The 15431-nt window shown below is 46.3% G+C and overlaps 3 protein-coding genes across 3 annotated transcripts; 1 reads left to right on the top strand and 2 right to left on the bottom strand.

The window, feature by feature from the left end:
* Positions 1–1636: 1636 nt before the first annotated feature.
* PAAG_02171 (hypothetical protein) lies at positions 1637–6437 on the top strand (the record flags this gene model as incomplete). The annotated part of the gene is made up of 2 exons (XM_015844558.1): positions 1637–5081; positions 5146–6437. The coding sequence occupies 2 exons, from the start codon at positions 1637–1639 to the stop codon at positions 6435–6437; spliced, it is 4737 nt and encodes a 1578-aa protein (XP_015701562.1).
* A 680-nt stretch (positions 6438–7117) lies between these two features.
* PAAG_02170 (adenylosuccinate synthetase) lies at positions 7118–8847 on the bottom strand (the record flags this gene model as incomplete). Its single annotated transcript, XM_015844557.1, has 3 exons — positions 7118–7822; positions 8002–8453; positions 8808–8847. The coding sequence occupies 3 exons, from the start codon at positions 8845–8847 to the stop codon at positions 7118–7120; spliced, it is 1197 nt and encodes a 398-aa protein (XP_015701561.1).
* Positions 8848–10283: 1436 nt separating this feature from the next.
* PAAG_02169 (DnaJ domain-containing protein) lies at positions 10284–13637 on the bottom strand (the record flags this gene model as incomplete). Its single annotated transcript, XM_002796235.2, has 2 exons — positions 10284–13462; positions 13541–13637. The coding sequence occupies 2 exons, from the start codon at positions 13635–13637 to the stop codon at positions 10284–10286; spliced, it is 3276 nt and encodes a 1091-aa protein (XP_002796281.1).
* Positions 13638–15431: the final 1794 nt, after the last annotated feature.

The raw sequence follows: 15431 nt of genomic DNA, 5'->3' as shown, positions 1-15431 counted from the left end.
TTCGACTTTTTTTATCTTTTTTTCCCCTCCCCTCCTCGCGCAGTACAGAGTATCAACTCATGTTATATCTCTGCGCTTTCGCTGGCGACCAGGCAGAATCGCGGTAACCCCTTCGACTTCGATTCTTGAATTGATGACCAGCGGAGATTTGTCTGAACCTGCATAGCTAGTTATCCAACGCTATCATTCCTAGCTGGGTTTAAACGAAATGCGACATGAAATCTGATGGATTTCAGCACCAAATTTTCTTCGACTTTTTTTTTTTTTTTTCTTTTTTTCCCCTCCCCTCCTCGCGCAGTACAGAGTATCAACTCATGTTATATCTCTGCGCTTTCGCTGGCGATGGATCATAGACATGGGATGGGAGATTGTCATGTTTAGTTGCTAGTGTTTGTCCGCTCGTTCTTACGGCTTCTTCGGGTTTTATTTTTCAGGATTAGTAGACTTTTGTCTAATGGGATTCTATGGGTAAAAAGGCGGTGTTTGCTTTTTTATTTTACGGCTGAGAGTGATGATGTATTACTCATGGTTGCTTCATTTCTTCCATGTCTTACCTCATAATGTCGACCTTTCATCTCTTGAATCTCTTCTCTTCCCCTATCTATTTTCCCAGAGTGTACAGTCACGGTCCTATTGTGCATCTGGCAACCCTTGTAATCATAGTCGTCCCATTTTGTTTCTTATCACGCCATTTTATATTCCCTTCGATCCATGTGTTACTGCGGTAAAAGCTCCCTTTTATGCTGAATCAAAATGTTGCCCGTTCAAAATAAATATTTTGCACCTCCAAATATTTGCGAGCATTTTTAAGGCTGTGTATATTATATCCAGCGATGAACATCCCGTTTTCTTTCTTTCCTGAATCCTTGCATGTGACGCGTTCCACGCCTTTCCAGGGTCGTTCCCCATGAATGATTATCTAGAGTTTGTCCAAGAAATGAAAATCTCCGCTTTGTCCAGCAACTAACCGAAATTTGTCGAGTATAATTGGTGGAAATCCGTGTCAAAAGTTTCCCTAAAGACCAAAAAAAAATCACAGTAACTTCCAGCAAGTGCAAACCTTGCTCTGTTCGCTTTCTGTCCAGCGATTAACTACTTACCTATGGCCAGGTTTGACTCGAGGCGCCATGTGTCTTGGCGGCATGCAAGCGCCAACTAAACCCATCGTATGTCCCCAGCTGAGTTCACAGACATGGGGCGGGTTCCACGTACAACTTCAATCGATCTCCATTCACACGGGGCCCTGGCAACGTCACTGGGCGGCTACGGAAACGATTGCGCAGTGACTGCCAATGTTGATATCAGCCTGTCCTTTATTATTTATAGAATAAATATAGTTTTGCTATTGTTTTAAAAACAATGTATAATGCATTATTTACACAGTTTCTTTGACCCTCTCTGGTCTAGCCCCCCCTACACATACAAAGAGCTGCTACAACACCGACTTCTCCTACACAGTAATCGGTATAACAATCAGTGTCTTGTCAAGATCCTTCCTGGTGCAGAAAACTTTTGATGTCGTTTCCTCATAATCTCATCCGAGAACGTGGGTTGAGCTCGTAGGTCTGCTATTCTACTTCGCTCATCTATATGGACACTCACCAACTCTGGGGATGAGCTTAAGATACAGTCGGTGATGGCAGTTTCCAACCGCGTTTCTCAAGCACGGCTTGAACAATTGTCCCCAAATGCCGTCGTTTCTTTGAACAAATTATACCCGAGACTTCGAAAGGAACATTTATCATTCACCTGTGAAGGAGATGATATCATAGCTGAGGGCCTTTTGATGCAGAAGCGCCAGGAGACTTTTGCATCCAAGTCACATATTTTCCGTCGACAGCCCAGCAAACTCCAGTTTAATAAAGACGAAATTCACACAGTTATAGAACGAATAGTTCTAACTAATGGTTCTCTTGGAGTCCTCGATTACCTGCTGGCTAAAGCCAATGACGCGAAACATGAGAAGAACCTGTTTAAACACCAACAGCAGACGATGAAGAGAACTATAAATTCTCTGTTGATATCAGCAGTGGGCATGCGCCAGCCATATATGGTGTACGTTTTGAGTCAATACTCTGATGAGGATGGGTTGAACGAAGCTTTATATGTTGCGGTATCGGGACGGGATTTGGAATGCACCAAGATGCTGCTTCAAAATGGTGGGGACCCAAATTCCTGCCAACAAGCATTCCTAGACGCAGCGGTACGCGGAAACACCCCGCTGATCGACCTGTTTCTAAGTGCTGAGAAGCGCATGGCCGTTTCGTGTCTTGATCAAGTGTTACCCACCGCTGTCGCTTCCGGGAGCCTTGATATGGCTTCAGCGCTTTTGAAAAATGGCGCAAATGGTGATCTGCCTGAAGTTTTGGAGAACGCCGTTCGCTCAGGGAACGTGGACATTGTGGTTGCACTTATTTTAGCAGATCGTCCACCTTCGAAAGATTCTCTTGATGGCGCTGTGGACATTGCCTTCCACATAACAGAATCCAGTTCCGATATTCAAAGAATCCTAGTCGAGGCTCTTCTTTGTGGTGGCGCAAATGGAGAAGTGGTTTCAAAAACGTTGCTGAAAGCTGTTGAGAGGAGTGACGAGCATGTCACCTCATTGCTCGTCACACATGGTGCATCTGTGACGTACAATTCTGCCGAGGCTATCGTCCACGCAATTAAATTTGGAAATACAAAATTATTAGCGAGCTTATTCAGTGGTCGCATTGACAAGCAGCATGCCTCTCACTTACTAACGATGTTCCCCAAAATCTCGTCTAATATACCCTCATCGAAACAACTGGCGGTCATTTCAACACTTGTGGAGCGGGGGGCTTGTGGATATGCACTTCAGCCTTGTCTAATCGATGCAGTTCAGCGGAATGATCTCGCAATTGTCGAATATTTCATGAGCAAGCAAGCTTCCGTTGATTACGATAACGCACATGCGCTCCGTTGTGCAGTTTCTTCAGTGTCCTTGCCATTGTTCGAACTTCTTCTCAAAGGCCGCCCTTCGAAAGAGTCCCTAGAACTGTGTTTTCCCTTGTTAGAAGCCGTCCCTTCTAAACCCCGTCTGTCTATGGCAACCAGCCTCTTATCAGCCGGAGCTAGGGGTGAGGAAGTGGATAATGCATTAGTTAAAGCTGTGATGTCCAATTTTGTGGAGGAGAAAGAGCCTCTTATTTACGAGTTTGTGCGGCATGGAATTGATGTGAATGTTTGCGGAGGGAAATGTTTCCAAGAATCAGCAAGGGCAGGCGATGTTGGTGTCCTAAACATACTCCTAAAAGGCGTTCCTTCACCTATGTCCCTCGCCCAAGGAATTATACCTGCGCTTGGTCTGCCCAATTCCGATCTGAGATTTACCATACTGGATCTGCTTGTTTCTGCTGGTGCCCGTGGCCCGGTTGTCGATGAGGGCCTCCTCTATGTAATTAACGACAAACCTGTGGATATCCCTTTGTTACAATTACTTCTCGATAAAGGTGTTGCTGATGTGAATTCCAACAACGGAAAACCGATCGAAATGGCCACTAAACAAGGGAATTCTGACCTTCTTCGACTCCTCTTGTCATACAATCCATCTCATACGAGTCTAAACCTTGCATTCCCTCTAGCTCTTAATCTACAAGACTGCTCCATCCAATACACCATATGCCACAGACTCCTTGCAGCTGGGGTCAAAGGTGAGACACTTAATTCTGGTCTTTTAACCGTGCAAAGGTTGCCATGGAGCCATCCATCGCTCATCGAGCTGCTTTTGAAATACGGTGCCAACGTAAATTTCAAAAACGGTGCTGTGGTCCAAAAAGCAGTTAAGAAGTCTGACGGGAAACAGCTGGAACTTCTGGTTTCTCATGCACCATCCACCGAAACCATAAGTGCGGCTTTGGATATTCTCCTGGAAGCCGATGTGAAAGCTAAACATCAAATGGCGACAATCCTATTAGCGGCTGGTCGCGATCGGATGCCAACAGCTGTAAATAAATTTTTAGTTGAAGCAGTAAAACTGAAATCAGACGTTTCATTTGCGAAACTGATTTTAAGGTTTGGTGCCTCTGTTAATTACGGAAATGGACAAGCCCTTCGTTCATCCATCGAGACTCACTCTTTTGACGTCCTGGCTCTCCTTTTAGAACAAGATGTTACAAAAGAGGCGCTGGAGACAGCGTTTAACTCCTGCTGGAATCTGCAAGGCGCTGAGCGATATCAGTATACCTCCAAGGTCCTCGAGTCAGGGTTTAGAGGACAACACCTCCATAGCGCCCTTGCCGATGTAGTACAGGAGAATCCTTGTGATACTGAGACTCTCCAGCTATTGCTGAAAAATGGCGCTTCTGTACATCATTCTAACAACTTCCCTCTTCTCCACGCAGCTATGTTAATGGATGCTGCAATGCTGAAAATATTGTTGGAAGCTATCTCCGATAGAAATGCTATCAATGATGTCTTCAAACAGCTTGTTTCGTCAGGAAATTTTTGGTTGTCTTCCCCTGGATTATTGGTAATCCAGCAGCTGCTAGCAAATGGAGCCTGTGGGGATGTGATTGACCACGCTCTGGCCACATCCGTCGAAAATTTTGGCATTATCAGCGAAGCAACGGATGCTGTGGATATCTTGATTCGATTTGGAGCTAAAGTTGACTATGAAGATGGCCGAGCTCTCAAGCTGGCAATCGAAAAGAATAGCCCAGTTCTAGTGAAGCGACTTTTAGACTCTCTTCAATCGCCTAGAAGTCTCCCTGCAGCATTTTCGACTATCATGTCATCAAACTTAACAGAAGATGCTACCCTTGAATTAATCGAATTATTTTCCCAGATTCCTGGAGGTATTCCGGATTTGAATAACTCACTGTATGATGCCGATGGACTGCAACAGGAACCTGTCACATTTGCTGCATTAAGAAAGTGGCCCCGTGGAACTAAAATTCTCGAGGCTCTTTTGAGGGCTGATATTCTGGCTGATCAAACAATTCCATATATTATCGAATCCAAGGAAGGTTATGAACAGGTTTCCCTCCTTCTGTGGGCGCTTCTTCAGCCTCAACAGAAGGTTAGTCCATATGTTATTGATTGCCTTCTGAAAAATGAAGGTATGTCCAGAAATTTTGGTTTCAACGTCTAAATGGAAGGTTCTCTAACGCTCTATTTCATTAGCAAATCCGAACTTCCAATCAACAGGATCTTGCCAGACTCCCTTACTAATTGCAGCAATGGAGAGAACACCGGACATGGTGCTCAAGCTGATTCAGCACGGCGCTGATGTTTCGATATGCGACGCGCACGGCCGGACTCCTCTATTTTACGCCAGCAGACGCGGACAACTAGCCACAATGCGCCACTTGTTAAATGCAAATGCTACTGTCGATGATGGAAGCATTCATGAAGCTGCGCGTGAATTACACACCGGTGCTGTTAAGCTGCTAATTGACTATGGACATGATCCAAACTTCCCGTCAATGACTCACGATGGTCGTAGTGCGTTGGCAGAACTTTGTCTCAAATCAGCAGCTGATTCTGTGACTGGGCTTGGAAGGCTGAGACAAACCATAGATGCCCTTGTGACCGGAAAGGCTGAACTTACTCTTAACAGAGGCGGCAAGCCGATTCTTATGCATGCCCTGGATAATCCAACTGGCTGCACAAACGTAACAAAAGCACTTCTTGCCAGTGGGCTTTGGAAGCGTATCAACGATGAAAGAAATTTCTATTCCCAAGGCGGCTTTATTTTCTCACCTACAATGTACATTGCCAAAGACATGCAGCAAAGCTCCAAAGAATATGCACCGGACCTTTTACATATCCTGAAGGCCAACGGATGCAAGGACGTGTTTTACAGGCAAAACGGCCCTCAACCGCCAGACATGGTTGGAGCACCCGCAGACATCCTCGCAGAAGACAGGAGGCAAAAAGTACGGGAACGTCGTCTTCAAGAACAAGAAGAAGAGCACCAGCTAGCTCTAAAGTGTGAAATGGAAGTTGCCGAACAACAGAAACTCGTCATGAAACAAACACATAGTCTCCGACTCCAGCAGGATCGCGAAGTAGCTGAGAACCGCGACGCGATCACCGTCAACTCCGCAGCGCTACAACTACGCCTAGAAGCCAATGCAGCTGCACAGCGCCAGCGGATCGCAGATCAGCAGCGAAACGCAGCTCTACAGCAACAGCGTGCCCTCAATCAGCTCCGTCTCGAAGCCACGAAGGAGGAAGGCAGACTGCAGCTTGAGTACCAGAAATCCTCCACTGCGGTCCAACAGGGCATTTTTGATGCGCGTGTAACCTCTGAATCTCGAAGGCTAAAGGAGCTCGAGGCAGCAAACGAACGGCAGTATAAACGGGATACCGACTTGCTGTCACGCCAGGAGCGTCTCATGGCTGGTCGAAAATCGATGTTGGCGGATGACGGAAGGCTGCGCATTGGGCAGGGCGATATGAGCCCGGATTGATTTGAAATTGCATCTACGGATGGGGTATCTCATTTTTCATTTGTTTTGCTGAGTTTAGCTCAACCGCTTCTGGCTTTAAAGAGCGTCCTGACCATTGATCGTTCATACGATATTTATTGTCCAATATTAGTCGATGTTAAATATCATGTCAATCAACCAATGACCTACTTCCCTTCTCATGGTATTGTTAGGGATCAGGTGACCCTTATGGAATTGAACTCGTCCTCCGTCCAGTATAGACTGCTGCCGATAGGGCATTTTTGCGAGGTAGTCTAACAGATATAGAGACTCATCTGCCTGTTACCTTCCTCAACTCATTACTCTATACATTAACACTGTGATATGTGCATACATGAGGATCAAAAATGTGGACAGGAGAATACTATAAGGGGAAAGATATACTGTAGCAGAGAAAAGGAAAAAGAGCAACAAAAAGAAGGCCACGGCTACCTCTGAAATTCGATCCATATGATTCTGGAGACAGACACAACCGATGAAAAGAAATACAAAAAACTCCTACCTATCTATAGAGAAAAGCATGCCGGAGTAACGCAACCCAGTAGAGGACTTCAGAGCAAAGTCAGGGTTGCGAAAGAAGAAATAAAACAAACAAACAAACAAAAAAAAAAAAAAAAAAAAAAAAAAAAAGGTAGGAAAAGAAGAATATCCTAACAGATTTATCATATGCGCTCAATCATATGGTTTCTCGCCGGCCCAGTCCCAATCCACCTAATCGGCACACCACCCATCTCCCTCTCAATGAACTCGACATAGCGCTGCGCATTTGTCGGAAGATGTTCCCACTTGGTAGCACCCATGGTGTTCGACTTCCAGCCGGGGAAAGTGACATACTCCACCTCAACCTTATCCAACACATCAGCCTGTGCGGGGAACGATTCTAGGAGCTTCCCATCCAGCTTGTACGCCACCGCAACTTTAATCTCATCGAAGTCGTCAAGAATATCCAACTTTGTCAGGTTGATGACGGTGTAATGGTTGATGGCATTGCTGTAGCGACACATGACCATGTCAAGCCAGCCGCAGCGACGTCGTCGGCCGGTTGTGACGCCGAATTCGCGACCGGCTTTTTGCAACTTTTCGCCCACGGCGTTGTTTTGTTCAGTGGGGAAGGGGCCGGAGCCTACGCGCGTGCTATATGCTTTTACCACGCCGACTATGGATTTTATCGAGGTTGGGTTGAGGGTTAGGCCTTGGATTGCTCCCCCCAGGCCAGTGCAGGAGGAGGTTACGTAGGGGTAAGTTCCGTGGTCGATGTCGAGCAGGAGAGCGTTGGCGCCCTCAACGAGAACTGAAGGGGAAGAGCGATGTTTGTGCATGAAGGCCATTTGGTCGACGACGTAGGGCTGGAGTTTGGTGCGGTATTCCTTTGCAAGTACATCTCATGTCAGCACATTTGCTACGAAGTCCCTCTCTTTTTCTTTTCCTTTTTTCTTTTCTTTTCTTTTCTTTTCTTTCTTTCTTTCTTTCTTTCTTTCTTTTTTTTTTTTTTTTTTTTTTTTTTTTTGTTAAGAGAAAGAATCAGGAAATAATGTTTGGGACATACATTAAACCTCTTAACCTCATCTTCGAGGTCATACTTCAACTCTCCAAACTGTCTTCGATACCCCGCTTCAAGGGCCCGAAGTTTGCTCTCCACAACACCCTCCTCCAACACCTCTCCAATCCTCACACCTCTCCTAGATGCTTTATCGCTATAGCAAGGTCCAATTCCCTTCCCTGTCGTGCCAACTTTTTTTCCCGCCAAAATCGCTTCTTCCAGCCCGTCGACAACGGAGTGGAGATCAAAGCAGACTTGCGCCCGATCACTGATGAATATCCTCTTATCAGCTTCCTTCAGACCCTTGGCTTTTAGCGCATCCAACTCCTTGAAGAAACTCGGTACATGCACGACGGTTCCGGTGCCAACCAAGTTGATACAGTCGGGTGAGATGAGGCCTGAGGGCAGGATGTGGAAATCATAGGTTATATCATCGTGGACAATAGTGTGGCCGGCATCTAGGGGATAGATGAAGGGCGATTGGTGAGTGAGTCAATTTTTTATTTATTTATTTATTTATTTATTTATTTATTTATTTATTTCATACTTTTCATGTCAAATGAGATCCGGTGAAGACATGGGATGGGATAGAGGAGAAAATGGGAGGTGAACTCACTATGGCCACCAGCTGCTCGACAACAAAGCGTAGCACATTGAGAGAGGAGATCCGTGATTTTCCCTTTGCCTGATTTTTTTTTTTTTTTTTTTTTTTAATTAGTTTGAAGGATTTTTAGGTGCGGTTATTTGAATTGGTCACAATTGCTTGCTCACTATTAAATGCAATGAAATAGAGAGGAGCTAGGTGGACTAACCTTCATCCCCAAACTGCGCGCCCAGAACAATAGTAACCATCTTGAATATTTGTTTCGGCCTCTTCGTCTCAAGGGTTTATTCCGCCGTCTATGTCCCGCGCGGCTCAATCACTGATAGCGTCGAGTTCCTTTTTATTTGCAGTCGATAAACAAATCGCCGGTCATATATGCAACCAAATTGGGCTCCGGGGGGGGGAGGTGCTTATTGCTCAGAAACGGGAGGGGGTAATATCAACAAGCCGATGTGCAACCGATCAATTGAGTCACCGCCGAACGAACACATATACGATATGAGACGAGGTTAAATTTGGAGTCCGGGTTAATGTTTCGATGGCGGGGCAGTTCGGACACTAGGCCGGGTTTCCAAAGGGCTTCTGTACCCGGTTTCTTGCTGGCTGGCGTTGGCCGGTTTTCCCGCAGGTGGCAGTTAATAGTTATAATTAGTTAATTAGGAGACCGTTAATAATAAAAAATCGCGGTGGCGGGGAAAGGAAAACCTTGCAATGAAGAATTGAGATCATACTCAGCAGCTTAATTAATAGTCCGTAGCTGAGATTAGCTGCGTCCTATAAAATTCCGAAGAATCAATCAATCGCTGCAGACTCGACAGACCGTAACGAAGTCAAACGTAGAAAAGTTCCTCGGCAGCGAGGGGTAAGTGGACGGATTTGGCAGGTTAGGGCTTAGGGCTATCACAGCAGCATCCCATACAAAATGTCGTTCCGGACTGCGAGATCACGAGGTCTTCTTAAAAAAAGAAGCAGAGGTTGCCGACAGGAAGCAGTTTGAGTTGTGTCATTGTAGATCCTGGGATTGTTACTCGCCAGCTGTAACTCTTCAAGAGCGGGCAGGGTTGATTCAAGGAGAGCTGGGAGAGACTTCCATTATAGATTTGAAAAAACGCTGAATCAGATATGATCCTTATGTCTAGCAAAAACGAAGGGAGATAATGTCAAAACAGTCGCCGTTTGTATCTTTGTGGCAATTTAAAAAAAAAAAAAAAAAAAAAAAATTTCAAGAGACACTGGTCATCACATGTCACGATACAAGTACACATATAACTACACCCAGTGAGTGGGAAAGAAAAGAATCGAAGTAGAAGTGAAGGGAATTGAACAGAACGACGAAGTGCAGGGGAAAGGGAGATAAAAGACAGATCAATCAGATAAAATGAACAAACTCCTGTTCTTCCAATCGTACAATACAATCGCCGCATGTTTATCGTGAGAATGATGAGCTTGCCCCAAACCATCTATTCCATCTATAACCCCACCCCTCTCATTGTTCCAATCCACCGTTCCCCAGAACCGTATGTATATTTCGTTGCTAGGATTAAACATATACCGTGTGTTCTCACATGTGATCTTGGATCCCAATCCATCAACCTTCCACTAAAAAGCGTTAAAAAATAAAATAAAATAACCCATTGAGCTGCGAGGGAAAAAGAGGGGAAAAAAGAAATTTATCAAAAGATTTCTATCCCGTAGCTCCGCCAACAGGCATAGACCGATTCTTTCCCCCGCTCCGCATGAACCTGCGTGTCGCATCCAGTGCCTCCAAACACTCCAAATGCCGTTCCCACGCAATTTCCCAATGCTGCCGCACGACAAAATCCTCCTTCACGCCACGGAAATAGGCATTAAACCCTCCCATGCCACTTCCAGCAGCAAACTGCTCCTCATCAGCATCGTCACCCTCATCATCTCCACCTTGCACGCCATTACTCGCATTGGTGCTCTTCTTCGCTGCCCAATCGGCCCCATCTTTAATATTTAGTCGCGTAGAGTCGCCGACAGCGCAAACCCATTTGGGCGCCAGTCCAGTCTCCACCGTGTGCTGCCTGGCGTTAAAATGGCCAAGCATGGTGCGGTTGAAGATGTTCCAGTCATGCATATAGGCATTGACATCAGCCACGTAGCGCTCCCACATGGTCTGTATTTCAGCTTTGTTGTGGTGTTCCGCTGTGGAGAAATTCGGCGCTGCGGGCACTCTGGGGGGTTTGGGGAGCGTGAGATCTTGCGGACGGACGGTAAGGCGGGTATGGCTGCTACTATCGTCTGGTCTCGATTCGAATGGAAGCGTGCTGCTGAGATCGTTAAGGTCGTTGATGCCAGTGCAGTTGGTGGGCGTAAATGGCGCAACTTTGGTGAGGTTTTTCAAGTTCAGAGTACTATTAGGAAGAGTACCATCTGTCGTGGGAATTGCTGTAGCGGCAGGCTTGATATCTGCTCCCATTGCCGCATTGAACGGAGCAGGCTGTTGTCGTTGTTGTTTGAGGTCATCGTTAGGGACTCCATCATCAATATCCATTGCCTCAACGGATTCAGGAAGGTTCTGTTGAGGTTCGACTGGGTTTCCATTGGATAACATAGCATCTGCCTCTTCTGCTTCTGTCGTCACAGCTGCGTGTTTGGGGATTGTTGGCGGACGCTTCACGGCGGGTTTCGATTGCTTTCTCGGACTCTTTTGACGCTTCTGGTTCCGTTGGGGGAGCTCGTTATGTGGCATTGTCCAAATATTGGATTTCAAAACTTCCTCTGTCCATTTGTCTACTGAGAATCCCGAATCAAGGAAAGCTGAAGAGGATTTATTGATGTTTTCTTGTTGGTTCTGATTAGAGCTTCCGGGTGGTGGAAAAGGTCGAGGATGATTTGCAGAATTAGGCCTGCTTATACTCCTACCACGAGTTCGGGACGGTTTCCACTGAGAGGGCAACTCTCTAGACGATTTTGGTACCAAGAATTCGGCCGCGTGTTGAAACTTTCCATTCCAATCAGAAGGGGAGAAAGCGACGTCGATACTCTCATGGTTTCTGCTCTTGAATGTACCATTAACAGGGGATTTGTCTTCCGTGAATGGGCCAAAACTGGGAATGAAACTTGAGTCAGCACTCATTGTAGTTTGATTTATTTGGATTGAATTGGATGGGTTAATAGGGGTGGGGATTCCATCACGTGGAATCCCATCCATATTTTGGGATGCAGGACTCCGGTCCTCAGCTTCTCTGCTCAATCTTGGAGGGTTATAAAACTGGGGGAGGATGCTTGAGGGATAAGCCCAGAGTGGGAGTGATTGCTTAGGGGTGTTGTCAGTAGCCGGTGAAGGGGTAAAGCCCCATTTCCTCGACCACTCGCGAATAGAGGGTTTATGAGATGGGCCGTACATGTTAAAATTATTAGGTGAGTCGGATTTCTTTGAGTTATTACTAGGATTTTCGGCCTCTTGGCTTGCTGTGTGATTTTGGGTGCCATGGGTCTGCTGGGCTTTTGCAGACGGTTCGTGTACCTGTGAGTCATGCTGGGCAAATCCGACGTTATCGGGAGGGTGTCCTAGAGGGTTCTCATAGTTAGTATTCAAGTTCCACCTTCCGCGAAGGGTTTGTCTGGGGTTTCCGTCTGGACGGATATGGGGTGGTTCATCGAAGAGCCAAGAGTCTTTCCGGGTTGTGCAGCCCAAAGCGTCCTCACCAGGGTCAGGCTTGAAATGTGCAAAATTGTTTCTTTTCACATTATTTCCAAACTTCCTACTACGTGGGGACCTTTTGGGTCTGAAAGATGTATCAACCTCATCAGAATCGCTGGTTTCCGGGGAAGATGGAAAAGTTCGTTCTCGGTTCGATTTGAACTTCGGGCTGGCACTGCGGTGCCTTCCTCGACTACCCTGGGGGGATGTCGGACTTGGGGGGTTAGTACGAGAACGAGTATCCGACTCTGTAAAAGGAGAATCTCGGGTGCTAGAAGATCGTCCAAGGCCAGCTCCGGACACATAGGTTTTCTCGCCACCAGTAGTTGCATATCTACAACTTGTCCTTTGCAGGTGTGGAATGTTAGTATCGGTCGACTCTTCCTGGCGTGGCCACTTCTTTGCTGTCGGGGACGGCGCAGGCTCAAAGAATGGCTCATGGTAAGATGCTCGTTGTTTGTTAAAACTAGCATAGGCTGACGTATTCTGCGCCATCGGTTCATCTCCCCCTGGGGTTCCAGGAGCAAAACCTTGTTTTTTCTTCGCTTGCGCACGTTGTGGAGACGGATTTGGAACATTGAAATAGGCCTCATATGCAGATTGACGTTGAGAGGTCTGTGGATTTGATGTTGACGCGTTGGATCGGCCTGTCCTTGGATCGAATCCTGACCAGCCGCCTGGGTTGGCATTCGGTTTCATCTCATGAAATCCGCGGAACGCATCCGCCCTGGTTCGCGTATCCTCGTAGATCTTGTCCCATTTCTGTGAACCTGATTTCGCATAGCTGGAATATTTCTGGGCTCCTGCAGAAGGAGGAGCGGGATATGATCCTCGATGCGGGAAACCTTGAGGGTGGTGTTGTGTGTTCTCCGGGGGGTTTCTCGGTTGTGAGCCAGGTGTTGGCGCTCTCCTAGACTGTGCGGAAGGATTTGGTGTTGTTTTAGGTTGCGTATTTGGGGTAGGCACCCGTCGAGCTTGAGGGTTATTTGGTTGGGGATATTGCGGTCGCGGAGGTTGCATATTTGTTTTAGACGAGCAGTAGAACTTACCATATCCCGCTCGAAGTCTACCGGTATCATATTTTAATCGTTCCTTGGAATCAATAAGGATTTCATATGCAGCTTGAATAGCTTGGAATTTGGCATTGTACTCAAGTTCCTTGCCTGGATTCCGATCCGGATGAAATTTCAAGGCTATTGTGATGCAGGGACATATTAGGATTAAGGAGGAATACAATACAGCTACATGGACAAAAGGTGAGGATATCTCACCTAGCTTCCTATATTTTTTTCTGATCTCATCTTCTTCTGCTTTCGGGTCAATGCCTAGATCGGCGTAGTAGTCTCTCTTAATGTCTGCCTTCACCATTCTCGCAACCTAGCTTGTTGCTGATGAGTAGGACAGTGGAAAAACACTCCACCGGATTGCGCTTGAGGGTCAAATTATGGGGAAAGCGTAGAAAGCTGAAGTTTGTGGTTAATCGAAAGGAGTACGGTCGCGCATCGTTCGAATAATAGAGAGTGCCGCAGAGAAAAGGAGAGCAAGACGGTCATACACCCCGCTTCCCTTCCGGTTTGTACTTCCTACCAATAGGCTTATCCTTTAAGCAAAAATAGCATCTGCTCCAACATCGCAAGGAAAAGTTAGCTTTATTAAAGATGCTATATAGCTGAATCCGTAGGCCTAATTTCTAAAGGGTAGCCCCGGGTTCAATCGCCATACGATAGCAACTACTGACTGATATCGGACACGGCAAAGAAAACTATAAGACTCAAGACGATTAGCCGGTGCTTTACAATGCGGTAAAGGCAAACGTTTCGTTTCCCCTTTGCTTCTGCTTGAAAAAGGCGCAAAGCAGAGTGACACGACGGACGGGATCTCCCGTCCAGCGAGTGGTTCGCAGATAAAATAACAACAAAGGTAAAATAAAAGTGAGGCAAGGGAACTAGGACAAAAGGACAGACCTATTACAGGATGTATTCAAAAGCCCAAGACAGGCGTCATCTATTTAGCCGGGGGAAGAGGGGGGGGGTTGGGCGACTGTGTCGTTTGGGTTTTTCCTTTGACGCAAGATTTGAGGCTGGTTGGGCTGGTCGGGTAGCAGTAACACTCGCAGCGGCAGCCAGGTCAGTCCAATGATGCAATGCGTACAGGAAGGCTGCTCCAGGGAGAAAGGGATTCGACAACGGGGAAAACTGCATGATCCACAGACTGTGCAGGGGAGAACTGGTGTACCTGAAGGTGGCTTGTTCCTGGAGACCAACGAGAGGAAGACTAGGAAATGGAGAGACGCGTAGAAGCTAGACAAGAGGCTGCGAGGGTGGCCAAGAGAAGCTTCAATGGTGGAAGAATAACTGATGAAACATGATATAGGAAGTGAAGCAAAAGCTGTTGGTCGTGTGTAGGTGTCAGTGGCCTGTGTTGATGTTCAATGTCAGTGTCAGGTTCAGGTCAGGGTCTGTTGTTTTCTGTTTGCCTTTTCATCAGCTACTTTGGCAGCAGCTGAAAATGTAGTTCGATTTTCCCCACGATCCAAAACCAGCCCCAAGTCAGCGCGCCATAAAAAAGCTAGCGTCATGGATCAGCCCGGCTACCAGCAACCAGCCGTCCATATTTCTTCATGTCTATGATATAAACATCTTCGTGTCCAGATCAACTCAGTATTTTAAAGCTATTTGAATCACAACTCTGCTTAGTTGATGAGCTCAATTCAAGTGAGATTCGTCCATAAAAATCCTCTGCCTAACTAACTGCAAGGCAGGATTGTTTCGGGTGATAGATGAACACCAGTTGCTGGCAATAGTTCTATGATGTCGTGTAAATGCCCACGGCTACCCGTTATATCATCCGTGCATTTACGTATTACCCACAATAAGAGTTTCAGTTTCTCAGCGGAGAAAATGGGAAGGGAAGGAAATCTCAATTATTCGTTGCTACAAGAAGATACTACAGAGTATATAATGCAAATAGTAAATTAACCTAGACTTTTTTACAAGCAACTATAACTGTCATAAGAAGGTTTTCCAACAACATAAAAGGGATATCAAATATATATCTCAAATCCTTACACAAGAATATGGGGGGGGGGGAAGAGGGAAGCTATCACAAAAGTGAGCTATCGAAAATGACGGGAAACCAACACAAGCAAAAAGAAGCAAACAT

This window comes from Paracoccidioides lutzii (genome assembly GCF_000150705.2).
Source record: "Paracoccidioides lutzii Pb01 unplaced genomic scaffold supercont2.4, whole genome shotgun sequence".
NCBI classification, from domain to species: domain Eukaryota; kingdom Fungi; phylum Ascomycota; class Eurotiomycetes; order Onygenales; family Ajellomycetaceae; genus Paracoccidioides; species Paracoccidioides lutzii.
This window is presented reverse-complemented; position numbering and strand designations above follow the sequence as displayed.